General features: G+C 45.1%; 2 protein-coding genes across 3 annotated transcripts in view; one reads left to right on the top strand and one right to left on the bottom strand.

The window, feature by feature from the left end:
• Positions 1 to 1,283: 1,283 nt before the first annotated feature.
• The window catches only part of UBE2K (ubiquitin conjugating enzyme E2 K), a 95,802-nt gene continuing 71,766 nt past the window's right edge, over positions 1,284 to 25,319 (top strand). For both annotated transcript variants that reach the window (XM_050948089.1, XM_050948087.1), the window contains exon 1: positions 1,284 to 1,440. Coding sequence is in view for 1 of the 2 variants with exons in the window: in XM_050948087.1 (XP_050804044.1) it covers positions 1,378 to 1,440 (63 nt within the window). In the remaining variant the exon portion in view is untranslated. The remainder of the gene's footprint in view (positions 1,441 to 25,319) is intronic.
• On the bottom strand, positions 20,118 to 22,685 carry LOC127048322 (uncharacterized). Its single transcript, XM_050948058.1, has 2 exons — positions 22,060 to 22,685; positions 20,118 to 20,977 (listed from the first exon to the last, which is right to left on the bottom strand). Exons 1-2 carry the CDS (start codon positions 22,250 to 22,252, stop codon positions 20,448 to 20,450), a joined length of 723 nt encoding a protein of 240 aa, XP_050804015.1. The 5' UTR covers positions 22,253 to 22,685; the 3' UTR covers positions 20,118 to 20,447.

Genomic DNA, 25,319 nt, shown 5'->3' with positions numbered 1-25,319 from the left:
CATTGTGCATCATCCAGGAAGTGACATATCTGTCCTTGGCTTCCTATACTACTAAAAGAGTTGCTGTTCAACTTATTGTGTGAAACTTGTTTATTTCTTTGGAAGACTTCATTACCCATGTGAACAACACTCCTAAGAGTGAGATCACATCTTAGGTAGGCTGTTCTCCAGACCTACCCATATTTTGTTGTTATAATGGTGGCCTACCTTTCTATCATCAGGTGTAGCCACTGCGTCAGCTCCTGCTCCACCCCCTTTGCCAGCATATTAATTTAGTCCTCTGGTGAAAACACAGTCCACCCCTTCTGAGGTATTACGTCCACCAGACTGGACTGGCATGTTCATCCCTTACTCTGTTTTCCTGGAGTCTTGTAGCAAAACCAACAGAAGAAAACAAAATACAGGTTTCTCAGGGGTTACCAGCTTTGCTCAAAATCACAGGCTGAGTCCCCAAAGCCCCTCTTTCATAGGGTTCTTTAGGCAAGCCAGGCAGGTTTTCAGGGCATGGTTATTTTTGTAGAGGGACCTATTGGCCTCCCCCTCCCTGGAAAGGCCCATAAACCATTCCTACTTCTTCCAGAGAGCCTCCACCACAGGACAGGCATCTCCCCTGAGCTCGCACTGGAAGGCGCCCAGGAACAGCTGGCCCTCTGGGGGTCACAATCTCTGTTCGGAGGGCAGGGCGCTAAGTGGCCCTTCCCCAGCATTCCTCGCTGTAGCCTCTCGACTCCTTCCCCAGCTCTCCAGCCACGAGGGGCGGCGAGCCCAGAGCCCGCTCAGCCCCGCGTCTACCTCGCCCCGTCCGCGGCAGGCTGAGAGGAAGCTAGAAGCACGTTAGCCCAGCCCTTTCCCAGGCGAGCGCTAAAGGCCCCGAAGCGGCTATGGGGTGTGGGGCTGACACAGCTGCTTCATCACAACACAGCGACCCTAACTCTGACCCACCCGCGGATTGTGAGGGGGTGTCACGGAAGGGACGTCGCGCTTTAGCTGAGCCCCGAGCTCTGCACAGAAAGCGGCTCCTCGTGTGATAGGGCGGGGACCAGGCGGCAGAGGGAGCGGGGAGACTGGTGTCTCCTCAGGACCGGCGGGGGAGGGTACCTAACCTAACCTCGGGGCCCCGGGGGGCAGCCTCTCGCAATCCCTTCCCCCCACCAGCGCGCCCAAGCCCGCTAACTCGCTCTGAGGCCGCTCCGCTCTGCTCCCGGCATCTCCGCCGCACACGCTGCTGTGGCCCCGCCTGAGCTACGGCGCCGGGGGCCGCAGCGCGCATGCTCGGCGCGGGCGCCATTTTGGTGGGGCCGGGAATTATCCAGCGGGAGCGGCGGAGCTCGCTGGGCCCGGCTCGGAGGCAGCGGCGAGCGGGTGCCGGCTGCGGAGATGGCCAACATCGCGGTGCAGAGGATCAAGCGGGAGTTCAAGGAGGTGTTGAAGAGCGAGGAGGTCAGAGCTCCCCCCTTCCCGGCGGTGTTCCCACCGCCCCCCCTCCTCCCGCGGCTGGGGGAGGGTCTGTCCCGGCCTCTCGGCAGAGGGGGAGGGTAACGGCGACTCCCGGGGATGAGGGACTCAACAGCGCGGGGACACGGGGAGTCTTCCCCCGCCGCGGGCAGCGGGAGGCTGGTGGGGCGGGGGCCGGGGAGAAGGACCCAGAGGCCCGGCCTGGAAGGGGTAGGAAGTGTGGCTGGGTAACGAGCGAGCTGCCTGGGCAAGGCCGGGAAACCCCCGGGGAAAGCGCCCCTCCCCCACCCGCCTGGGGTTGTTCTGGCCCAGAAGGGAGGCTCGGGATCCTAATACCCAGGCGGGCCGCGCGCGGGTGGGTGGGGGGGCGGCGACTCCCCACTGACACAGCTGGTGATCCTTGTATTTCGCGGCAGGGGCACTGGGAAGAGGCTTTCCCGTGGGATCTGAAAGGCGGTGGGGCACAGACAGGAGGGGCGAGTAATGACGGGTGCATTTCATCCAGCTCCCTGGTCGGCGTGTGACTGATATTGCAGCGAGTGATGCTTCTTTTTTTTTTTTAATGAATGCAATTAAAAACGTATTTTCCTAGATTTCCTTAATCCAGGGGCTTCCTTTTATTCCAGGTTGTGTAACCCGGGTGTGCAGGGCTTTAGCTCTCCCATCCCCCGATATTCCAGTTATCTGATGCCCTGTTTATCAGATGTAATCGTCCCTGAAACAGGGATGTACTGTAATTGGGAAAAGAAGCTGACTTCTTTTAGGGAAGTGATAAAAAACTTTCAGTTTATTTCCTGGGACTGTGTAATAGCATTGATAGTGATTGTATCAGAGCTGTTTTCACTGTGTCTGTAGATTTGTGTTTGTGACTGTCAGCCAGATAGGTTTTGATGCCTGTGTTATCACTATCATACTCATAAGGATGATGAGGCATGTTGTATGCCTGTGAAATATTAATGTGCAGTTTGACTCTGAAAACTGATGGTTTAAGACTCCGTACAGATCAGGATAATTCGTAGTTGGGAAACCAAGATGCTAGTAACTTCCTGAGGATTTGTGTTCCTTACAGAAAACATGTTTAGTATTGCTGTAGTTGATGTGCTGTGCTAACAATGTTGTTAGTATGCAGATCAAAATAAACCATTCTCTTGAAAATCTTAAAGCCTAATTTCTAGAGCTCTTGTGCAATGTGATACTCAAATTGATTTCAATGTGAGTTCTAGTGCACAGTGATTACAGAACCCAAATACTAAATTAGAAGTTATCCTGAGTGGTCAGCTATGTATTCGTATGCTGAAATTAGAATAGCCCATAGTGTTTACTTTCTCTGATCAATACAGCTTAAAGTTGATTGCATATGCCTTTGTATTAGAAAGCACTTACTGAACACTCCAGATTTTGTGCTTGCATTATTTAGAAAAGAGAAACTTTAATGTATGCAACAGTGATATAAACATAGTCAGATCTTTGACCATTCTTATAAAAAAGCTTGGGAACATGGAGCAATTTTATTTTCAATTGCTGGTTAATTAATATGTGTGCTGGAGATATTTAGTGCATGGAAGATAAAAAAAAAAATTACAATATATACTCCATAAGTTGACTGAATTTTGATACAACCATTACTTTTGCAGAATTCCTTCGTCTTTTAAATTAAACATGTAAGAGAGCAGCAAAGAGTCCTGTGGCACCTTATAGACTAACAGACGTATTGAAACATGAGCTTTTGTGGGTGAATACCCACTTCATTGGATGCATGAACTACATGCATCCGACGAAGTGGGTATTCGCCCAAGAAAGCTCATGCTCCAATACATCTGTTAGTCTATAAGGTGCCACAGGACTCTTTGCTGCTTTTACAGATCCAGACTAACACGGCTACCCCTCTGATACATGTAAAAGAGCATTACCTTTTTTCCAGTATTCAGCTATTAAACTATCTAGTTAAACTATCAATACATATATAATCACTGTTTACATTACACACTTTCTGCTGGTATTCTGAATATGTAGTTCATTTATGTAATCGAGGATGTTTAATATAATGGCAAACTGATTCTGGATACTTTTATTGGGAATACCTTGGCTTGATTTTTCAAAGTCTGAGTAAACTTTTTTTTTCAGCTATAGTGTGAAAACATTCAATATGAGGAGGAGAATGGAGGGATGACTAGATTTTACTGGTCCAGGGAGGAAACTGCTGAGGCTAGGTAACTTTTTTTTTTTTTTAAGTGAGTTGTGCATTGACAATCTGAATCTTAGACTTCAAAAAAAAATTGGTTGTCACAAATCATATAGCTAAAATGTGTTACTTTTAAAATAAAATTGTCTTGAGAAGTTGCCAATCTTATCTGCACTTAAGCATTCTTAGAGTAGTGTGCCGAGCTTTTGCTGAACATGAAAACTAACACTCAATCTGTTTCCCTATAAATGCCACCAAATGACATTTGCTCCCATATTGTATGTTCTCTCTCCAAAATGCAGAGTTTTCCGTCTATGTTGTTCCCAGGGTGCATTCTGGGCCTAGTTAAGTGGGAGTCAGCCAAAGGCAGTTTTAGAAGAGGATAGGGCAAATACTCAATTTCTTCTGCAATTCAGAGACCTTTACAATAAGATAGAGGCCAATTTTCTATCTTAGGTGAATGAAAAATTTATAAAATGTATATTTCCTAGACGTACTTTTCCTATCTAATGCCCTGTATCTTTATCTAGAAATGCTAAGATAATCCCCCCGACCCCCCAACCTGCTTTCTCTTCCTGGCTTAAAGTTGATGGGCCAAGGATTTTTTAATTGATTTTGTGCTCTCTTTTGCTTGTTTTGCGTGAGGACCTGAGATGCTTTTTAAAAAAATGTTTTGTTCTTGCCTGTTAGTTTATTTTGAGTTCTCACACCTGAATTAAAGGAGTGGGATGTTGAATTTTTAGCAGACATCCTTTTAACCTAGTGTATTTGAATTAAACAGATATGACCAAAATTGAGTTTTAAACAGTGAAAGGCTTGTCTTCTCTCTGCCTTAATTAGACTAGGATTTAGAGTATTATGTTAGCACGTTGGCTGATGTGCTAACAAATGTGATTAAAAATTCTAGTATAGACAAGGCATGAGCTGTGTTTAACATGTATTAAACCGGTCAAGTTAAAACTTCATTGCGCCTGCTTTCACAGCTTTTAACTTGAACAGTTTAATAGTTATTAAAGGCAATATAGTTTGTCTGTGCTATAACTTTATAACGTGTTAGTGCATGTTAACTAACATCACACTTTAAATCTTAGTCTAGAAAAGGCCTCAGTTGCTCAGCTTTCAGTCTATTCTCTTGTGATGTTATTTCACTACTTCTACCTCACATTAGTTTTACAGGGTAGGCTTTCAGAATTTCTAATATCACAAAAATATATTTTGCACAAAAAAGTTTCAGGTTGTCTTTAAACATCATGAAGAAGCAAATAAGGGTACAAGCCCAGTTTTCTTCCGCTTGACGTATATGATGGGTAGCTTTGATGGAAAGCAGAGTAGAATAGGCATCTTACATATTTCCAGTGTAGCCTTGCTGGAGCAGTGCAACGGGTAATTGAATCACTCCTTCCCTCCTGTTCATCTCTAAGGATTTAGCTTGTAGAGGAGGAAGAATCTCAGTGGGGAGTATGTGTTGAAAAATAAGGTGGTCACTTGAAGAGACACCTTGAGGACCAGGGTTAGTTCAACAGGCACATTGAATCTCTTATGATCTAATACAGTGGTGAGCAACCTGCGGCCTGTCAGGGTAATCCTCTGGTAGGCCATGAGACAGTTTGTTTACATTGACTGTCCACAGGCACAGTCGTCCACAGCTTCCAGTGGCCGCGGTTTGCGGTTCCCGGACAATGGGAATTGCGAGAAGTGGCACGAACTGGCTGCTGCTTCCCACTGCTCCAATTTTCAGGGAACCGCAGCTGCTGGAAGCTGCGGACTGCTGTGCCTGTGGACGGTAAATGTAAACAAACTGTCTCGCGGCCCGCCAGCGGATTACCCTGTTGGGCCGCAGATTGCCCATCACTGATCTAATATATTTATGTAGTGTTATAGACGTATGTGCTTTACAGAAATAAGACACAGTCCCAGCATTGAGGAGTTTGCAATCTAAATTAGACAAACACAGGAAATGAGAACTAATGAAAATGGAGAGGAGGGTGAAAAACTACAGACTGTTCTAGAGAAACAGCACCTTTGCTCAGTGCAGAAGCTACTAGCAATATCAAGAGCTACCATATTGTTGTAATGACAAGATTTACTTTTGTTCTTGGTTCTTTTTCTCTGGGCAGGTGATGGAGGCTGGCTGAGAGGCCAGTAAAGGAAGAGTACTTTTGATGCGGAATAAGCTAGCATCTCCTAGTGCCAGTAGTGGTAGTACAGTGATGAAAGATGTCTCTAGATCTTGAAAAGAAGGACTAGCTTTAGTATGTCTGCACTAAACACAGTCTTGATTTTTTTTTCAAGCAGTCTCTGTGCCCGTATCTCCCCGCTCTCACATCAGCCACAGAGACTACTTCACTTAATTTTTCAAGTCTATTCCTTACATATCTAAAAAATAAACAGTATTTCTTGTCTACCATAGACAAGAAGTGCTGCCTCTAGCAAATCCAATTTAGGCTTTTCATGATTACATGAAAATGCACAATGGTAATATAGTTTCTTTATCTAATTTTAACCATTTACTAGTTACCTATAAGTCAGGCTGACAGAAAAGGTGTGATGGGACTTCCAGTAAGGTTCAGGAGCTGGTGAGAAGCTCAGCTCCCGCCTAGCAACTGGGAAGTTGCTGGGTTTTCTACCTGGTTTCAGTGTTTCGTGTCAGCCTCTAGCTAGTAGGGGTTTGGCTGCACCAGGAAACTAACTGGAATAGCTCCCTAGTTATTCTGGAATAAATGTTCACATGCGTAGCTGTTTCAGAAAAGCTATTGTGCTTTAAATTCACAATCTACCTTAATCTGCAATATCTTTCAAGTGTAGACAATCCACAGGTAATGAACTTGAAACATCCCCTTCCTCACTCTGGTTGCTGAAAGGTAGAGAGCTTTTTTTGTCCCGCTCCTTCTTGGAGTCTTCTGGGGTTTTTTGGTGGGGGAATATAGAGAAAAGGAGAAAGTAACTGCTGTAAGGAATGTGAGGTCTCTAGTACTTCATTCCTCCCTTATGCTTTTACTGTTCTGTTGCCCAGTGAACAGCTTCAGTGTTTGCCTCTGCTCATAGTGTCCTGGTGAATCGTGCCAGTGTCACTCCAGCCCACCAGTTTCTAAATAGCAGTTGTGAAACTGACCGGAGTTAACTGGGGAAGCTATGAGCAGCTGCCAGAGCACTGACGCATATTGTCTTCAGGCTCAGAAAGACAGCACTGCATTACTTATATGTTTGTTCATATTTGGACTACCATAACATTTTCAATCATAATTGATAGAAATGTTATATTGAAATATAAGGTCGGAAGGACTTAGAGAGGTCATCTAATCCAGCCCTCTGGGCTGATGCAAGACCGGGTTACCTAGACCACTCCTGACAAGTGTTTATCTAACCTGTTCTTTAAAACCTCCCATGATGGGGATTCTAAAACATCCCTTGGAAGCCTATCCCGGTACTTAACTATCCTTATAGTTACAAAGTTTTTCCTAATATCTAACCTAAAACTTCCTTGCCGCTGATTAAGCCCATTACTTCTTGTCCTACCTTCAGTGAACATAGAGAACAATTTTGGTCACTGTTCTCTTTATAACAGCCTTTAACGCATTTGAAGACTGTTATCAGGTGCCCCCCAGTCATCTTTTCTGAAAACTAAATTTGCTCAGTTTTTTAACAGTTCCTCGTGGGTCATGTTTTCTAAACTTTTATTATATTAATTGCTCTTCTCTGGACTCCAGTGTGGCCACATCTTTCTTAAAGTGTCATGCCCAGAAGTGGACACAGTACTCCAGCTGAGGCCTCACCAGCACTGAGTAGAGTCAGACAATTATCTCCTGTGTCTTGCAAATGACACCCCTGTTAATACAACCCAGAATATTACTTTTTTGCAGCTGTATCACATTGTTGGCTCATATTTAATTTGTGATCTACTGTAACCCTCCGATCCTTTTCAGTAGTCCTACTTCCTAGCCTATTATTCTCAGTTTTGCAGTTTTGCATTTAATTTTTTCTTCCCAGTTCTTGTGGTTCTTTTCAGTTGTCTTTATTGAATTTCATCTTGTTAATTTCAGACCCCAATTTGAGAACATACCATTGACAATGACCCTTTAAGTATGGTCTTTCAACTAGTTGTTTACCCTCCATATATTATTTTCATCTAGACCACACTTCCCCTAGTTGGCTTAAGAGAACATCATGGAGACTGTCAAAAGTCTTACTGAAATCAAGATATATCTCATCTACTGCTTCCCCTTATCTGCTAGGCCAGCAATCCTGGTTAGTAAGGAAATTAGGTTGGTTTTGCATGATTTCTTCTTGACAAATTCATGTTGGCTATTGCTTATTACCCTGTTATCCTTTAGGTGTTTCCAAATTGAATGTTTAATAATTAGTTCAGTATCTTTCCAGGTATTCAAGTTAGGCTGACTGGTCTATAATTCCCCTGGTCCTCTTTGTTCCCCTCTTTAAAGATAGGTAATAGACTTGCCCTTATCTAGTCCTCTGGGACCTCACTCCGTCCTCCCTGAATTAACAAAGATAATTGCTAACAGTTCAGAGATTGTTTCAGCTCCTTCCTTAAGCACCCTAGGATTAATTTCATCTGGTCCTGCCTACTTAAGTACATCTAACTAAGCTAAATATTCTTTAACATGTTCTTTCCATATTTTGGCTTGAATTCTTTCCCTTTTGTTGTTCATACTAATTGTGTTGAGTATCTAGTCACCATTAACCTTTTTAGTGAAGACCAAAGCCAGATAGGCATCATATACCTCATCCTTCTTGCTGTCTGTTGTTAGCTCCTCTTTCTGCAAAATAGAGGGCCTACACTTTACTTAGTTTTTCCCTTGCTCTTAGTGTATTTACAGAATCTCTTCTTATTGCCCTTTATGTGTCTGGGCAGTTGTAACTCGTTTTGTTTTTGTCCCTACATGCTTGTGATATTCTTTTATATTCAACTGTAATAATTTGTCTGTTTCTTCTTTTTGAAGGATTCCTTTTTGATTTTCAGATCCTGTTGCAACTATATTCATGTCTCTTACTATTTTTCCTATCTTCCCTTTGCATCAGGATAGTTTGCTGTTGGACCTTTTAATATTCTCACTTTCAGGAACTGTCAGCTCTCTTGAACTTTTTCCCTTAGATTTTCTTCCCATGGGACTTACCTACCAGTTCCCTGAGTTTGGTAGAGTCTGCTTTTTTGAAGTCCATTATCCTTACTCTGCTGCTCTCACTCATTGTTTATTCTTACGGCTAATCTATACTAGAAGTGCTACATTGGCACAGCTGCGCTGCTGTAGCATGCCTGGTGAAGATGCTCTGTGCCAACAGGAGAGCTCTCTCTTATTGGCATAATAGCTTCCGCCTCTCACAGAGATGAGGAAATGTCAGTGGGAGACGCTCTCCTGCCAACATAGCGCCAGTATGGACAGTGCTTAGGTTGCTGTAATTTGCGTTACTCGGGGGGTGACTTTTTATATCTACTTAAGCGGTAATGTAGACCTGCCCTTAGAATTGTGAAATTTATTGTTTCATGATCACTTTAATTCAAATTGCCTTCAGCCTTCATATTTGTAACCAGTTCTTCCTTGTTAGTCAGAATCAAGTCTAAACTGCCTTCCTCCCCCAGCCCCCTGTTACTTCTGAAACAAGAAGTTTTCCCCAGTATATTCCTATGTCTTATTGGACATCTTGTGTTTTACCGTGTTACTTTTCCAACAGATGTCTGGGTAAAGTTCCCCATTACTACTATGGCTTGTGTTTTGTACATTTCTGTTGTTTGTTCTAGAAATGCCTCATCCACTTCTTCCACCTGATTTGTTGGTCTGCAGTAGACCCCTACCAGGACATTGCCTCTTCACCAAGAGACTGTCAGCTGGTCTGCCTCTTACCGTTTTCTGGATCTCACAACAAATGTCTATATTCTTGGTGTATAACGCAACACCACCTCCTTTTCCCCCCTGCCTAGTCTTTCTGAAGACAGAATAATTCCCTATGCCAGAGGTGGCCAACCTGAGCCTGAGAAGGAGCCAGAATTTACCAATGTACTGTGTTAAGAGCCACAGTAATATGTCAGCAGCCTGCCATCAGCTCTCCCCCCACCCTGCTCCCAGTGCCTCCCACCCACTCGCAGCCCCGCTGTTCAGCACCTCCCAATCAGCTGTTTTGTGGCATGCAGGAGGCTCTAGGGGGGAGGAGTGAGGGTACAGCAGGCTGAGGGGAGGGAGTGGGAAGGAGTGGAGTGTGGGCAGGGCCTATGGCAGAGCCAGGGGTTGAGCTGCGAGCACCCTCTGGCACATTGGACAGTTGGTGCTGGTAGCTCCAGCCCCAGAGTAGGTGCCTATACAAGAAGCTGCATATTAACTTCTGAAGAGCCTCTTGTTGCTCTGGAGCTACAGGTTGACCATCCCTGCTCTCTACCAATATTCTAGTCATGAGATTTATCCTAGCCAGTCTTTATGATGCAAGTTAAGTAATAATTTGGCTTATGTACTAATACTTCCAGTTCTTCCTGTTTGTTTCCCTTACTCCTTGCATTTCTATATAGACATTCAAGATGTTGAACAGGTTTCCCTCTTGTTGGTCCTGTGACCCTTCTGTTAAGATCACCATTTTTATACCTGCCTATGGGCTTTTATCACCTGGCCCCTTTGAATCTGATTTAAAGCCCTCCTTGCTAAATTGGTGAGTTGGTGTCCCTGCCTGGGGCCCAACTCAGAACAGGAAGTATGAACAAGAACATCACCCTTGCTCCCAGAGCCATGCAGTCACTGTGCAGGGGCCTACCTGACAATATCATTAGTGCCCAGGTGGATGAGCAGGACATCCTGGGACATCCTGTCAGGTTGGCAGATAGAAGCTTAAAATTCAGTTCCACTCTGGAAAAGTGATTAAAAATAGCACATTGCTGCTTTTTGCTCCAGTTAGCACTGCCGGACCAATATAGCTATGAAAGAGTGAGGTAGCTTCTACTGTGACTTGTGCATCAGCAACAGAATTGTTAATGAACAGAACCAATAATGTTCCTGCCAACACATGCACTTAATTTGATTCATATGAGTAGTCCTATTGAAATCAGTGTGCAGTTGTTGAGCACAAGGGAACTACTTGCATGAATAAAATTAGGCTGTGTCTACATGTTAACATTTTTTGGCTGTAACCTGAGGTGTGAATTTTAAACTGAGACCTGGTCTACACTACGCATTTAAACTGAATTTAGCAGCGTTAAACCGATTTAACCCTGCACTCGTCCGCACAACGAAGCCCTTTATATCGATATAAAGGGCTCTTTAAACCAGTTTCTGCACTCCTGCCCGACGAGGGGAGTAGTGCTGAAATCGGTATTGCCATGTCGGATTAGGGTTAGTGTGGCTGCAAATCAACAGTATTGGCCTCCGGGCGATATCCCACAGTGCACCATTGTGACCGCTCTGGAAAGCAACCTGAACTCGGATGCACTGGCCAGGTAGACAGGAAAAGCCTCGTGAACTTTCGAATTTCATTTCCTGTCTGATCAGCATGGGTGGCGATGCAGTCCCAAATCCAAAAAGAGCTCCAGCATGGACCGTACGGGAGATACAGGATCTGATCGCTGTATGGGGAGACAAATCTGTTCTATCAGAGCTCCCTTACAGAAGACGAAATGCCAAAGCATTTGAAAAAATCTCCAAGCTATGATACAGAGTCCACAGCACAGTGCTGTGTGACAAGCGTAACGGAAAGCCAAAGAATCAAATGGACGCTCATGGAGGGAGGGAGCGGGTACTGAGGACTCCAGCTATCCCGCAGTCTCCGAAAAGCATTTGCATTCTTGGCTGAGCTCCCAATGCCTGAAGGGTCAAAAACATTTTCCCCAGGTGTTTCAGGGTATATGTCGTCAATTGACACCCTTCCCCCCGAAAGAAAAGGGAAAAACATTTATTTCCTTTTTTCAGTGTCACCCTATGTCTACTGCATGCTGCTGGTAGACGGGGTGCTGCAGTGCTGAACACCAGCATCCCCTTCCCGGTAGCAGACGGTACAATATGACTGATATCCATCGTCATCATTAGCCCATGAGTGCTCCTGGCTGGCCTCGGTGAGGTCGGCTGGCGGCGCCTGGGTAAAAATGGGAATGACTCCTGGTCATTCCTGGCAGATGGTACAGAATGGCTGGTAACCGTCCTCGTCATAGCAACTGGAGGCTGAGCTCTATCAACCCCTCCCTTTCATGTCTAAAGAAAAGATTCTATACTACCTGGACTATCATAGCAGCGGGAGGCTGTGCTCCTCTCCCCCTCCCCTTTAATGTCCTGCCTGGACTATTGTAGCAGCTGGAGGCTTCCTCTCCCTCATTTTATCTCACTAAAAAGTCAGTGTTTCTTCTTCTTGCATTCTTTATTACTTCATCACAGAAATGAGGCGACACTGCCACGGGTAGCCCAGGTGGGTTGGGGGAGGAGGGAAGCAACAGGTGGGATTGTTGCAGAGACACTCACTAGAATGGCATGCAGCTCATCATTTCTGCGGGATCTCTGGGGCTCTGACACGGAGCTGCTGTGCTCTCTGGTTCTCTAGTACACTTGCCCCATATTCTAGGCAGGACTGACTCTATTTTTAGACAAAACATAAAGAAGGGAATGACCCAGGGAGTCATTCCCATTTTTGTCCATGCGCTCCCAGCCGACCTCAGCGAGGCCAGCCAGGAGCACCCATGACAGCAGCAGACGGTACAAAACAACTGATAACCATCATCTCATCGCCAATTTACAATGGCAGACGGTGCAGTAGGAATGGTAATGTCAAAGTTAGAATCAGGACTCACAATTTGTCAGACCACTCTGTTTTATTAGCTCAGCGCTGCGCCAGTAACACCCAGATAATGTGAGCACCATGCAAGACACAAACTATCTTATTTATACAGATAAAAGGGCGAGCACTTAACAAGATAACAAAGGAAGCAGAATCTGGTAAGTTTACCTGGGCTAGGCATGCATATCTTATTTCCTTACTAACTATTACCGATCCTCTGTTAATGTTTTGCCATTAGCACCCTTGTTTATGCCTAATGTTTCTTTTCCTGGCACCTGTATTTCAACATTTCTTATTTCTGCTTAAAGGTACATACAACATTTCTTTAATCCATTCTTATTTTTACAATTTAATTCATTCTACTTTCACAATCCCTCCTTTTGGTCAAGCTCACGCCATGACCAAAATTTTACTGGTTCCACAAATCAATCGTTCTTTATTTCTTCATCAGTGATATTTAAAATCATCATATTAGCACTCTGGTTTGAGGCAGCTATCTGTGTGGCATGTCTTACACCATTTTGGATACAACAGGAGATTAACTGAAGCATACAAAAATCACTAAGATTCCAAACAGGATAGTTAGGGCTCCCTGAAACAACTAGTTTCCTATGCCAGAGAAATTGAACAGGTTACTTAAAGAACTCGACTCTTCATGGGGAAGATATGCGATTAGTTCTAAGTGGCTATAGCGATCTGTTACCTCATTGATATTGTATAAACACACAACATTGTTTTCCAGTGAGAGCACAGGTCCCTCCTTTGGCCGCCAGCACTATGTCCAATGCCTGACGGTTCTGGAGCGCCACCTGTCCGATTGCCCCTGTTTCTTTGGCTAGGGCTCTTAAACTTTCTCTGGTTTTATTTGCCATTATTTTAACTACTGATTGTAACCTTAGGAGCCTTTTTGCCTGGTGTATTGCTCCCTCAAGTGGGATAAAGGAACTGCCAATAGCCTCTTCCCAGGTGTCATGACTGTTCCATATTGTGTTAAACGGACAAGGTCCTCCAGTGAGGTCTGGGGAATTGAGTGGGATAGCCAGGACAGGAACACCAGTTTGAGAGTGGGCTGGGATGTGGCTGCAGACCCAGCATTTAGAAATAATAAGGGTCTGAGCTATCCACACTTGCTGCTGGATAAAAGAATTGTCATTGTGGACTCCCCAGACCTTAAGACACCAGCAGCCGAAAAACAGGCACCACCAGAGGCGCATGTTGGAGGCAGGGCCCTTCTGGTTCTGACAACCTCAACTGAGGGAACTGCAGTCACAGTTTTATGTCCACCAGGCAGCAGGCGCTAGGCTCACTACTGCTTCTTCTTGGGCCTTGCTTTATGTAGTCATCTGCTTCTGGCAACCCTTACGAGAGCGTAGATTGTAAGGTATTGCAGGCTGTTCCTCTACGTCTTCTTCTGGAGTCAAAAAAATTGACTCTGCGTGGTCCTGAGGTGGTGGTTGGTTCACTGGGGGTGGTGCATTCTTACACTGCGAAGCATGTATCCACTCTGAGGCCACGTCCAGACTACTCGCCGTATCGGCGGGTTAAAATCGATTGCTCGGGGATCGATATATCGCGTCTAATCTAGACGCGATATATCGATCCCCGAGCGCGCTTATATCGATTCCGGAACTCCATCAACCCCAACGGAGTTCCGGAATCGACAAGGAGAGCCGCGAAAATCGATTCTGCGCGGTGTGGGCGGGTGAGTAATCCGATCTTAGATATTCGACTTCAGCTACGTTATTCACGTAGCTGAAGTTGCGTATCTAAGATCGATTTCCCTCCCCCGTAGTGTGGACGTGGCCTGAGTTGCCAGACAGTTTAACAGCCATCCCTTGACTCTGGCTATCACAATGGCCTTCATACCTTATCTTTTCCTGATGCATACATTCCTCATTCACACAAATAGATTGAGAATACAAACAGTAGTATTTTATATCGAACAAAAAAGCATTGCAAATTAAACCTTGCTAAGTTTTACAATTGATAACTAAGACAATTTACATTGAGACCCAGGCCTTCAATGTTTCTCTAATTTACTTAACATAGACACAGTAGAGAATCCTGACTCTTACTACCTAAATCTTAAAACAGAGAGTTAGAGGGGGCCCAATTTGTAATGCATATGGGAAAACAGAATCTTATAGCCCCAGGGGGTCATTTCTTTCTGCTATTTAAAAAAAGTGGCTAGCAGGATGAAATCAAATTATACTTTAATTCTTATGGGACATTATAAAATCCTGCTCCTACATATCCCCCTTTTGACACTAAGGGTATGGCTACATCTGGAATTTCAAAGCGCTGCCCCGGCAGCGCTTTGAAGTGTGAGTGTAGTCAGAGCAGCAGCGCTGGGAGAGAGCTCTCCCAGCGCTGCATGTAAACCACATCCCTTACGGGTGTAGCGTGCAGCGCTGGGAGCCGCGCTCCCAGCGCTGCTGCCCTGATTACACTGACGCTTTACAGCGCTGTATCTTGCAGCGCCCAGGGGGGTGTTTTTTCACACCCCAGTTGCAGCGCTGTAAAGTGTGAGTGTAGCCAAGGCCAAAGATTATTAATCGCCAGTGTCACTTCTTATTTAGTCCATGTAATAGAAAATACTGGGAGGTGATTTGGGCCTGTGGCTTTATCTTTGCACACATTTGTTTTATCCACCAGCACATTTTAAACATTTCAGTTACACACATACAATTTAAAACCAAAAACACAATTAGGGGTAGTAACATTAGTATGCCAGTAGTTGTGGGAAACCATCCAGAAAATATGTTATACCAATGGTAAACTGTTATGTTTTTCTGTAGTGGCAATTCTTAACATGTCCCCATTTGTGTGTATAATATGAATGGTCCAGTTTTCCACATCTCTTTTTTTTTTTTTGGAACTATGTTACCTTTTTACCTTTTAACAGATGATTGGTAAATGTTTGCCATTCAATGCCAAGCTTGATAGAGAACTCAGCTAAATCAGTGCTTACAGTAAGCTGAGACTTTCTTTTGTTGTTGTTGTTGTGGCAAATAGTAAATGTGAGTATTGGTAAACACAGCACTTATATTTACATTTTTCTTCTGGTGGGTTGCTAACACTTTTTAAACACTTTTCCCCAAGAATTAACACATACACATAGCCCATTATACAGTACTTTGGATTATCTGAAAGACAAAAATAACATTTTTCTACCCCTTTTGGGGTGGCATTGATTATTACTTAAAAGATTCCTTTCTTTTACAAATACCCTTGCTGATTGCAGGCAAAACAGAGGAATTACCCCCATATTTTCTTGTGTTTTTTTTGTTCTATAGGCAGGCCAGGTTTTAATGGCTTCTACTTTTTAAGGGTTATGCGGAAATTATTCCAGTGTTTAGTTATTAAATTCATGAGGTGGTGTACCTGAAGTTTTTCCTCTTATATAGCAGACCAAGTTTGTAATGTTTTTCCTGCTGTGTTAAGCTTTAAGTTTATTCACAGGTAATAACTGAGAAGCATCATTACCATATTACTTTAAAGGATTTTTCCAAAAATCATACACACTGCAAGTTGTTACAGGGGTACTTACTAACATTAAAGTTATTTTAATGTTTAATATTAACAGTAACATTAGCATCAAATCTATTAAAGGTATCTTGTTATACCATGCCTTTTATGTAGGCAATTTGTTTGTTTGCTGACCAGGTATGTTCTTTATTTGCAGCTTTTTTTGTGCTGGCAGTTCTCACCTTTCTTTATCAGTTAGGTAATTTGCATCAACACAGGCTTGACTTTTGGATTCAAAGCCATCAGCAGAGCTCAGAGACTCTCTGTCTTAACACACAGGGATCTGAAAAAGAAAACACAGCCTATTGTGGCTCTTTTTGGAGCCGTAATAGGATTTTAATTCAGCAGCACGTTTCATTTGCATTTTTTTACCCCTTTCTACAATATAGGCACATGTCCGAGGGAAAATGCACATTCCTTCTATACTATAACTTTTTAAAAACATTAGCCATATCAATTTTTACATAAGGTGTAACTGTTTCTTTTGTTCTTACAGAGTTTTCATGTATCCTTATCAAAGTGACAGTCAGATTACACAGAGCCATTTTAAGGCTCAGTGTTTTTAACATTGCTTCTTTTTGTTTTGTGCACCCCACCTCTGCTGTTGCTTCAGAGGGTCACTGTTAATTTCTTATTTTTTCATTACAGCTCTTATCTGCTATTGTTACAAAAAAAACAAACAAAAAGACTTCAGAATCTCTCCCTATTCTCCTGATTTTGACTGCCCTATTGCAGCCATGACTTGGTCTTTACAAAAATTAAAATGTTTTTAAATAAAGAATCAAGTTACCCCTTAAGGGTTAAATGCTAAATCCCAAAGCCAAACAACACTAATTACCTGTGTCTTGCAAAAAGATCTGTCAGTTTTGCAACTTTGAATTAAAGAGTCAAATGAATTTGTAGTGGCATTAAAAACAAAAACAAAATCAATTTATCTTACCCCTACAAAACAGGAGTTTTACAAACCAGATATGCTGGTTTAGATTCTTAGAACTTTACATATTTTCACAGACAAATAGATACATACACTTTCTTTTCCTTAACATTCCTTTACACTGCTTTGTTTTTACATAGCTGTATATATATTTGGATGATTTACAGGCATTCTTCTGGAAAAGGGCCCATTTTCCCTTCAGAATGGCTGCAAAGAAACCAAGAATTCTCTCTTTAACATGGTCCTTTTTAACATTTTCCACAAAGTTTAACTGCTTAATTCTCTCCAGCCTCTGTAGAGTTAACTTTTCACTCTCTTCCCTTAAATCACTTGTTTATGTCCCAAAATGACATCTTTATCACCTCAGATTTCACCATTTTAAGTATTGTTCCAGGGGTTCATGCCTGCACTTACTGCTTTTCTTACTCCTAACGCTATTTCCTTAGGGCTTTCAACCTGTTTCTTTATCTGTTGCTTGCCTGCTTGTCTGGGCCCAATCCTGCTTTTTCCAATGAACCGTTTGTGAGTGATATTATGGTCATTTCACAATTTTGAAAGAAATGTTCAAGGAAAGGGACCAGGAAGGGTGGGGGCTAGTTGAGGAGCCCACCATCCTTGCTGAATTGGTAGTGGAACACTAAAGAATCAGTTTTTGAGGCAGACAACAAAGAGGAACAGAACAAGGGGCTTTTTGGTCGTTTTTACAATGAGATGGGAGTATGAAGGGGGTTGGATCGATCCGGGGTTTGGAGAACGGGGTAAAGGGGAGTGCTCGGTCTGGTGGTGGGAGAGGAGGCTTTTAATAAAGTTTTTAACTTATTATTCGAATAATTGAGAGAGGCCAGTTTTGATTTTGTTCACCTATGATTTTCCTCTTGCCACCACTGCATGAAACAATTAACCTCTCCTTTAGCCAATTTAGTTTTAGGTTGGCCGAGTTTGTCCTTTAAGATGTCCACTCAGTCTTTGTTCCAAGATTTTAACAGTGGCCACTGAGTTTTGGGATCCCCCTGAGTTAGCCTAGACCATTTTTCCAGAAATTTACCGGAGTCTGGACCCTTTTTACAGGAGTCCGGACCCATCCTAAATACACAAAATGAGCCGGCGTTCATTTAGGGAACGGTCCAACTTAGATGTCTGGTTACTAGTACAGGAGGACTTTCACACACCAATCACACAAGAAGGAAATTCAGGTTCGTCAGAGCGATGCCTGCTGCAACACACAAAAGGAGCCCACAGGCTACTGCCTCAATTGCCCTTGCTTTCACACCAGGGGTTTTACCCAAAGTGCGGTGCGGCTGCAATTGTGCAGATTCCACTCACTCAGACCGTGGGGACAGGAACCCCTTGGTCGGCCGATCCCCAGACAGAGACCGGAACCCAGACTCAAACACTCCACAAGAGGACAGATAGACACAGAGACAGGACAGTCCTCAGTCTGGACAAAATACAGAAATAATTACCTGACCAGATTCCTGATGTCAGATCCCGGGATCCCTACCAGAACAGAGTGGGAACCAACAGGTTCGATGGCGTAGACTTCACTGTGGTTGTGCGTCTTTCCGCCCTAGTGGAGGACCGCTCGGGCCAAATGCCCAGGTGCCGGCTGCCACGGTCATCCTACAAAAATGGTCAGGAATCACACAGCCCCAGTGAAGACGGTTGCCATCTCGGTGGAACCTCCAAATTGTCAGAGTTAGAATCAGGACTCACAATTTGTCAGACCACTCTGTTTTATTAGCGCAGCGCTCCGCCAATAACACCCAGATAATGTGAGCACCATGCAAGACACAAACTATCTTATTTATACAGATAAAAGGGCGAGCACTTAACAAGATAACAAAGGAAGCAAAATCTGAGGCCATGGCTACACTTACAGTTTTGCAGCGCAGGTAGTTACAGCTGTGTTCATACAGCTGTGTAGGACCAGCGCTGCAGTGTGGCCACACTGACAGCTACCAGCGCTGCAGTGTGGCCACATTTGCAGCACTTGCAGTGCTGTTGGGAGTGGTGCATTGTGGGCAGCTATCCCACAGAGCACCTCGTCCCATTTTGGCACTGTGGCTTGTGGGAAGGGGTAGGAAGTGTGCGGGTCTTTCCGCTTCCTGTTCCAACGCCCCGTGGTGCTTTGCTACACATTCCGAGCATTTTGGCGGCATTGTGAGTCTGCAGCGCGATTTCTGAGATTTCTGTTACAAATGGAGCCTGAGCTGCTGAGGACCTTGCTGATGAATGTTGCCAGCACATCACGCACAGCAGTGGACCTATTCCTTCAGCTGCAAAGTGACAGTGAGGAGTCAGACGATGATATTGAAACGCCTGTCGCTCAAGACACTCAGTTGCTTGTGGCAGTAACAGACGTGCTCAGCACCGTGGAACGGCACCTTTGGGCTCAGGAAACCAGCACTGAGTGGTGGGATCACATCGTCCTGCAAGCCTGGGATGACGAGCAGTGGCTGCAGAACTTTCGGATGAGAAAAGCCACTTTCATGGGACTGTGTGCTGAGCTCGCCCCTACCCTGCGGCGCAGGGACACGAGATTGAGAGCTGCCCTGCCAGTGGAGAAGCGGGTGGCTATTGCAATCTGGAAGCTGGCAACTCCAGACAGCTACCGATCGGTGGCGAACCAGTTTGGAGTGGGAAAGTCCACCGTTGGAATGGTGCTGATGCAAGTTTGCACAGCCATTAATCGCACCCTGCTAAGAAGAACTGTGACTCTGGGGAACGTGCAGGACATTGTGGATGGCTTTGCAGAAATGGGTTTCCCTAACTGTGGAGGGGCAATAAACGGGACGCATATTCCTATTCTGTCACCACCCCACCTGGCATCAGAGTACGTTAATCGCAAGGGGTATTTCTCCATGGTTCTGCAAGCGCTTGTGGATCACTGTGGGCTTTTCACTGACATTTACTCAGGATGGCCTGGAAAGGTGCATGATGCACGCATCTTTCGGAACAGTGCCCTGTTCAGGAGGCTGAGGGCCGGGACTTTTTTCCCAGATCGCAAGATCACAGTAGGGGACGTCGAAGTGCCCACTATGATCCTTGGAGACCCCGCTTACCCCTTAATGCCATGGCTCATGAAACCGTATACAGGGAAGCTTGACAGGATCAAGGACCGGTTCAACTACAGGCTGAGCCGGTGCAGAATGACTGTGGAGTGTGCTTTTGGCCGTTTGAAAGCCCGCTGGAGGTGTCTTTATGGGAAGCTAGATTTGGGGGAAAGCAGCGTCTCCGCTATTATATCCGTGTGCTGTACCCTCCATAATATTTGTGAAGGGAAGGGTGAAAGATTCAGTGAGGAATGGACCTCCGAGGTTCGACACCTAGAGGATGAATTTGCACAGCCAGAGAGCAGGGCTACTAGAGAGGCCCAGGAAAGGGCTTCAAGGATTAGGGATGCCTTAAGGGAGCAATTTGATGCTGAGAGCCAACAGTAGTGTTTGGTGCCTTTGCTGTGCTCCTTTCTACCTTGGGGTACAATATTTACCACTTCCTGCAATAATAAAACGTATTGTAAAAGCCATAAAATCCTTTATTCAAAGTACAGTACATAAAAGGCCAGGGGGGTTAGGGTGGTGGACTGTACATTCAGAGGTTTGAATATGTCCTGTTTGGATTACTGTTTAATATCTGCTGCACTTCAGGATTACTATGCTGCAGGGTAATGGGGGTGGAGTGCACAGGGTAAGAATTGTAGTTATCAGGGCTGGTAGGTGATCGTACAGGTGTTGGGGGCAGCTGGGGGTAATAAGAAACTGGCTGCTGGAGAAAGGTGTTTTGTGCAAATACTGGGGAACAAGAAAGAGAGCTTTGGGAGGGGTGTGGGTTACCACGGTACAGATCTGCCTGCATGGCTACGAGAGACTCGAAAGACTGAGTTTGGCGAGCCAGGAGGCTTATCATCTGCTTTGAGGTTTTTTTGGTGGCCAATTCCTTTCTCCTGCTTTCTGTTTGCCTCCACTCATACATTTTCTCTCTCCATTCCTGCGTCTTCCTACTTTCTCTGTTGTAGTGAATCATAACTGCTTTGATCAATTCTTCTTTTGATTTTCGCGGATTTTTTCTCAAATTCTGCAAGCGACGTGAGGCTGGTGATCCGGCTGCATTAGTCAAGGTCACTAAAAAAAACATAGATAGAAACATGTAATACACAGAGGCTACATTGTTTATTATCACACAGTGAAGGAGTTTTTAGACTTTTTGTAGCATCCTTCCCTCATACACACAGACAGGCCAGGAAAGCGAAGGCATGGCGAGCAATGGGGTGAGTGTTTCTGCCCCGACTGCACCTGGGAGGGGGAATTGACCGATGGGTCACTGGGGTTTATCTGCACTGGGTACAGGAGGTAGCTGGTGTCCTGCACAGGGGACAGTAGTGAACAGGAAGGTGGCGAGCTGCTGGCGGAGGGGAGGAGGCACGGTCCACGTAACTGCCGGCCTGCTGGTGGTGGTGGTGGGGGGAAACGCACAGCTGTGCTGGCTGCCTGCTGGGAAGGGGGAGGGAAGACCGGAGCGCACCGTGGGGCTGCCTGCCTGCTGGGAAGGGGTGGGGGGGAAGACCGGAGGGCACCGCGGGGCTGGCTGTGTGCTGGGAAGGGGGGAGTGAAGACCGGAGCACACCACGGGGCTGGCTACATGCTGGGAAGGGCGGGGGGGAAGACCGGAGCGCACAGCGGGGCTGCCTCCCTGCTGGGAAGGGGTGGAGGGGGAGACCGGAGCGCACCGCGGGGCTGGCTACGTGCTGGAAGGGGGTGGGGAGACCGGAACGCACCGTGGGGCTGGGGGGGGACCGCGAACCTGGCGCCCTGCACTCAAGTATCCCTAAATTCTCAACAGGGTTTCCTACTGCCAGATATATCACTGCTGCGTGTTACCTGGGAAGAGAGGGAGGGTCTTCTACAGCAATGTGGATTCCGCCCTGGCCCCTATGCAGCTTGCCTGTGTGCAGCCATGGTCCCCCCACCCCTCGCTGCACAGTGGATCGGACGAGTTAGCCTGACCGGGACAAGGACCACGGTGGCTCTCCCGATAAACTTGAGAAAGCAAATTGCGCACGCTCTGGCTGCAACTTTTCAAGAGATTACCGAGGCAGATTACAGAGACGTGATAGAGCAAATCAATGGGCTATTCCACGTTTAGGCATGCATGCAGGCAGCCATAACCCAAACCCTCCTCTCCCAAAACATAAAAATCTGCTTACCCCGAGCACACTCCGCAGCTTCTTCCTCACCAGCAACTTCCAGCTGCTGCGACTGGCTAGCCTCCTCCTGGCTTGAGAAGAGCTCCTGCCTGCATGCCTCCTGGGACTCCGGGGTGTCTCCCTCCACGCCAGTAGCCTCACTGTCGGCTTCCTCTACACCCTCCCTCACTTCTCCCTGCTCTGAACTCTCCATCGTGGTCCTTGGATTGGCAGTGGGGTCACACCCAAGTATGGCATCCAGCTCCTTGTAAAAATGGCAGGTTGTGGGGGCAGCTCCTGAGCGGCGATTTCCCTCACGGGCTTTGCAGTAAGCACTCCTCAGCTCTTTTATTTTGACCCTGCACTGCAACGCATCCCGTTCATGGCCCCTTCTCAGCAAGGACTGCGATATCTGCCCATAGGTATCATAATTTCTCCTTCTGGAGCGCAGCTGTGCTTGCACAGCTTCCTCACCCCAAACACTGATGAGGTCCTGCAGCTCGGAATTGTTTCATGCTGGGGTCGTTTGGGGCATGGAGGCATGGTCGCTGATTGATTGAATGATTGATTGCACTCCACACCTGGCTGAGCAAACAGGAAGGGGATTTTTAAAATTCCCGGGGCATTTAAAGGTGGGGTCAGCTGAGCCCAGGGCAGTGGAGTATGCATGATTACCAGAGAGGCTTCTAAGGTATACTGGGATACCTCCTTATACCACGGAGGTCAATAAAAGCGCTGGTGGGCGTCCACACTTGCTGACCAGCGCTGGATCACCAGCGCTGGAATCCCTACACCTGAGGCTCGACCGGGTGTACGGCCAGCGCTGCAACCAGGGAGTTTCAGCGCTGGCCGTGCTTTGCAAGTGTGGCCACATCCTAAGTTGCAGCGCTGTAACCCCCTCACCAGCGCTGCAACTCTCTAGTGTAGCCATGGCCTGATAAGTTTACCTGGGCTAGGCATGCTTATCTTATTTCCTTACTAACTGTTACCGATCCTCCGTTAATGTTTCGCCATTAGCACCCTTGTTTATGCCTAATGTTTCTTTTCCTGGCACCTGTATTTCAACATTTCTTATTTCTGCTTAAAGGTACATACAACATTTCTTTAATCCATTCTTATTTTTACAATTTTAATTCATTCTGCTTTCACAGTAACCATTTCTGCTACCTTGCAGAGGCAAATGAATGCTGCTGTGTAGCACTGCAGTACCGCATCTGTCAGCAGCATCCAGTACACATACGGTGACAGTGACAAGGCAAAACGGGCTCCATGGTTGCCATGCTATGGTGTCTGCCAGGGCAATCCAGGGGAAAAGGGCGCAAAATGATTGTCTGCCGTTGCTTTCACGGAGGAAGGGTTGAGTGACGACATTTATCCAGAATCACTTGCAACACTGTTTTTGCACTGGGATCTCAGAATTCCAATGGGCGGAGGAGACTGCGGGAACTATGGGATAGCTAAGGGATAGCTACCCACAGTGCAACGCTCCGGAAATCGATGCTAGCCTCGGTACATGGACACACACTGCCTAATTAACGTGCTTAGTATGGCCACGTGCACTCGACTTTATATAATCTGTTTTACAAAACCGGTTTATGTAAAATCAGAATAATCCCGTAGTGTAGACATAGCCTGATACTGTTATAAAGCCCTGATATAAAGTAGATGCTCTTATTCCAGTATGGGAGGGCCTTTCGATGGTTGATCTTGCTTTTGAGAAAGGGTGTATGCTAACCAAAAAACCCACACATGTTCCAGAACAAGTGTCCCCACTTGATTGGTATAACTATGTTAGTATAACTGATAAAGCTTTCTCATGTAGACAGACTTTATTAGTTTGCTGGATTAGGATTTCTGCTCTGATTTCAGAATTTTCCAATGCTATGAGCCAGAAGGAACCATGCTTAATTTTCAAATCACAGGTTGAATTCTTATCGTTAGGAGTTGGAAGAACATGTCTTTGCTTTTATATTGAGCTGTCTTTTGGACTAGAATCATGGAGTGAGAGTAGATACTGAATGCTACAATGTCTATCCTTGACTGTCACTTGTCATAGTAAAGACAATCTTTAAATTTTACAGAAATTACTGGTTAGAATGCTTCTTTGCCTCACCCCCCACATCTGAAGGGAATTTTCTACTCTTTAATCATAAGTAGATCTTTCAAGCTCTGTCCATGTTGATTATGTAAACAAACAATTTGTCATAAACAAAGTTAATAGCATGTTAACAGTGTACAATACCCAAACATGAGTTAAATGGAATTCAGGAAGCCAAGGGTGTATGTCCCGCAGGTGGTACTGGATGAGACTGTAGGATGATTTTGCATATCAGCCGGCTTTTAAAGGGACTGCACTACAGTTAGCTGGTGTTCAATAGCGTGCTTAAAGCAGAGGAACTTACTAGCAGGGTTTCAGAATATTGTGCTCCAGCACTGAAAGTACTCTTTTAAAAACCTGCTGGTTAACTCACATTTTCATCCTAAACATGTTCATCTGAATTTTATGGCTGCTCCTCAAGACCTTTGAATCAAGTGTTCTGTATTCACTATTAAAATCAATATTTTTCTCATGCAAATGCTAATAGAATAACTGGATAGTGTGTTAATGTTCCTATTAATAGTATTTACACTAATTAGTATTTCATAATGACCTGTAAGTGTTCAAAACACTTCTATGTAACATATCATTAAACACAGATTCTAGGACTGGAAGGAACCTTGAGAGATCATCGAGTCCAGTCCCCTGTCCTCATGGCAGGACCAAATACTGTCTAGACCATCCCGGATAGACATTTATCTAACTTACTCTTAAATATCTCCAGAGATGGAGATTCCACAACCTCGCCAGGCAATTTATTCCAGTGTTTAATCACCGTGACAGTTAGGAACTTTTTCCTAAGGTCCAACCTAAACCTCCCTTGCTGCAGTTTAAGCCCATTGCTTCTTGTTCTATCCTTAGAGGCTAAGGTGAACAAATTTACTCCCTCCTCCTTATGACACCCTTTTAGATACATGTGCATGACCATTTGACTAGACCTGTGAGTTGACCAAGGAATCGGGATAATAGGACGAATGAAGTGAGGTCCGCCACTCAAGTTGGTGGCATTTCTGCCTGTATGTATGTAATAACTTTTGAAATTTCCAAAAGAGTAACACTTTTCATTACATTGAACTGAAATGTATTTGAAAATAGATATATTACAGTTAGCATTTCTGTTACTGCTGCTGATGGGAATTTTGCTTTAAAAAAAAAAAAACGAAAAATAAAGTGATGTCATTTG

The sequence above is a fragment of the Gopherus flavomarginatus genome, chromosome 3, assembly GCF_025201925.1.
Source record: "Gopherus flavomarginatus isolate rGopFla2 chromosome 3, rGopFla2.mat.asm, whole genome shotgun sequence".
In the NCBI taxonomy this organism is placed as follows: Eukaryota; Metazoa; Chordata; order Testudines; family Testudinidae; genus Gopherus; species Gopherus flavomarginatus.
This window is presented reverse-complemented; position numbering and strand designations above follow the sequence as displayed.

What these genes read in the sequence shown, in the direction of transcription:
- LOC127048322 (XM_050948058.1), bottom strand. Translation starts at nt 22,252, where the DNA reads ATGGAGAGTTCAGAGCAGGGAGAAGTGAGGGAGGGTGTAGAGGAAGCC. An exon ending in AGCTGCGGAGTGTGCTCGGG is followed by an intron (nt 20,978 to 22,059) that starts GTAAGCAGATTT and finishes TGTTTTTTTTAG; the next exon opens with TGACCTTGACTAATGCAGCC.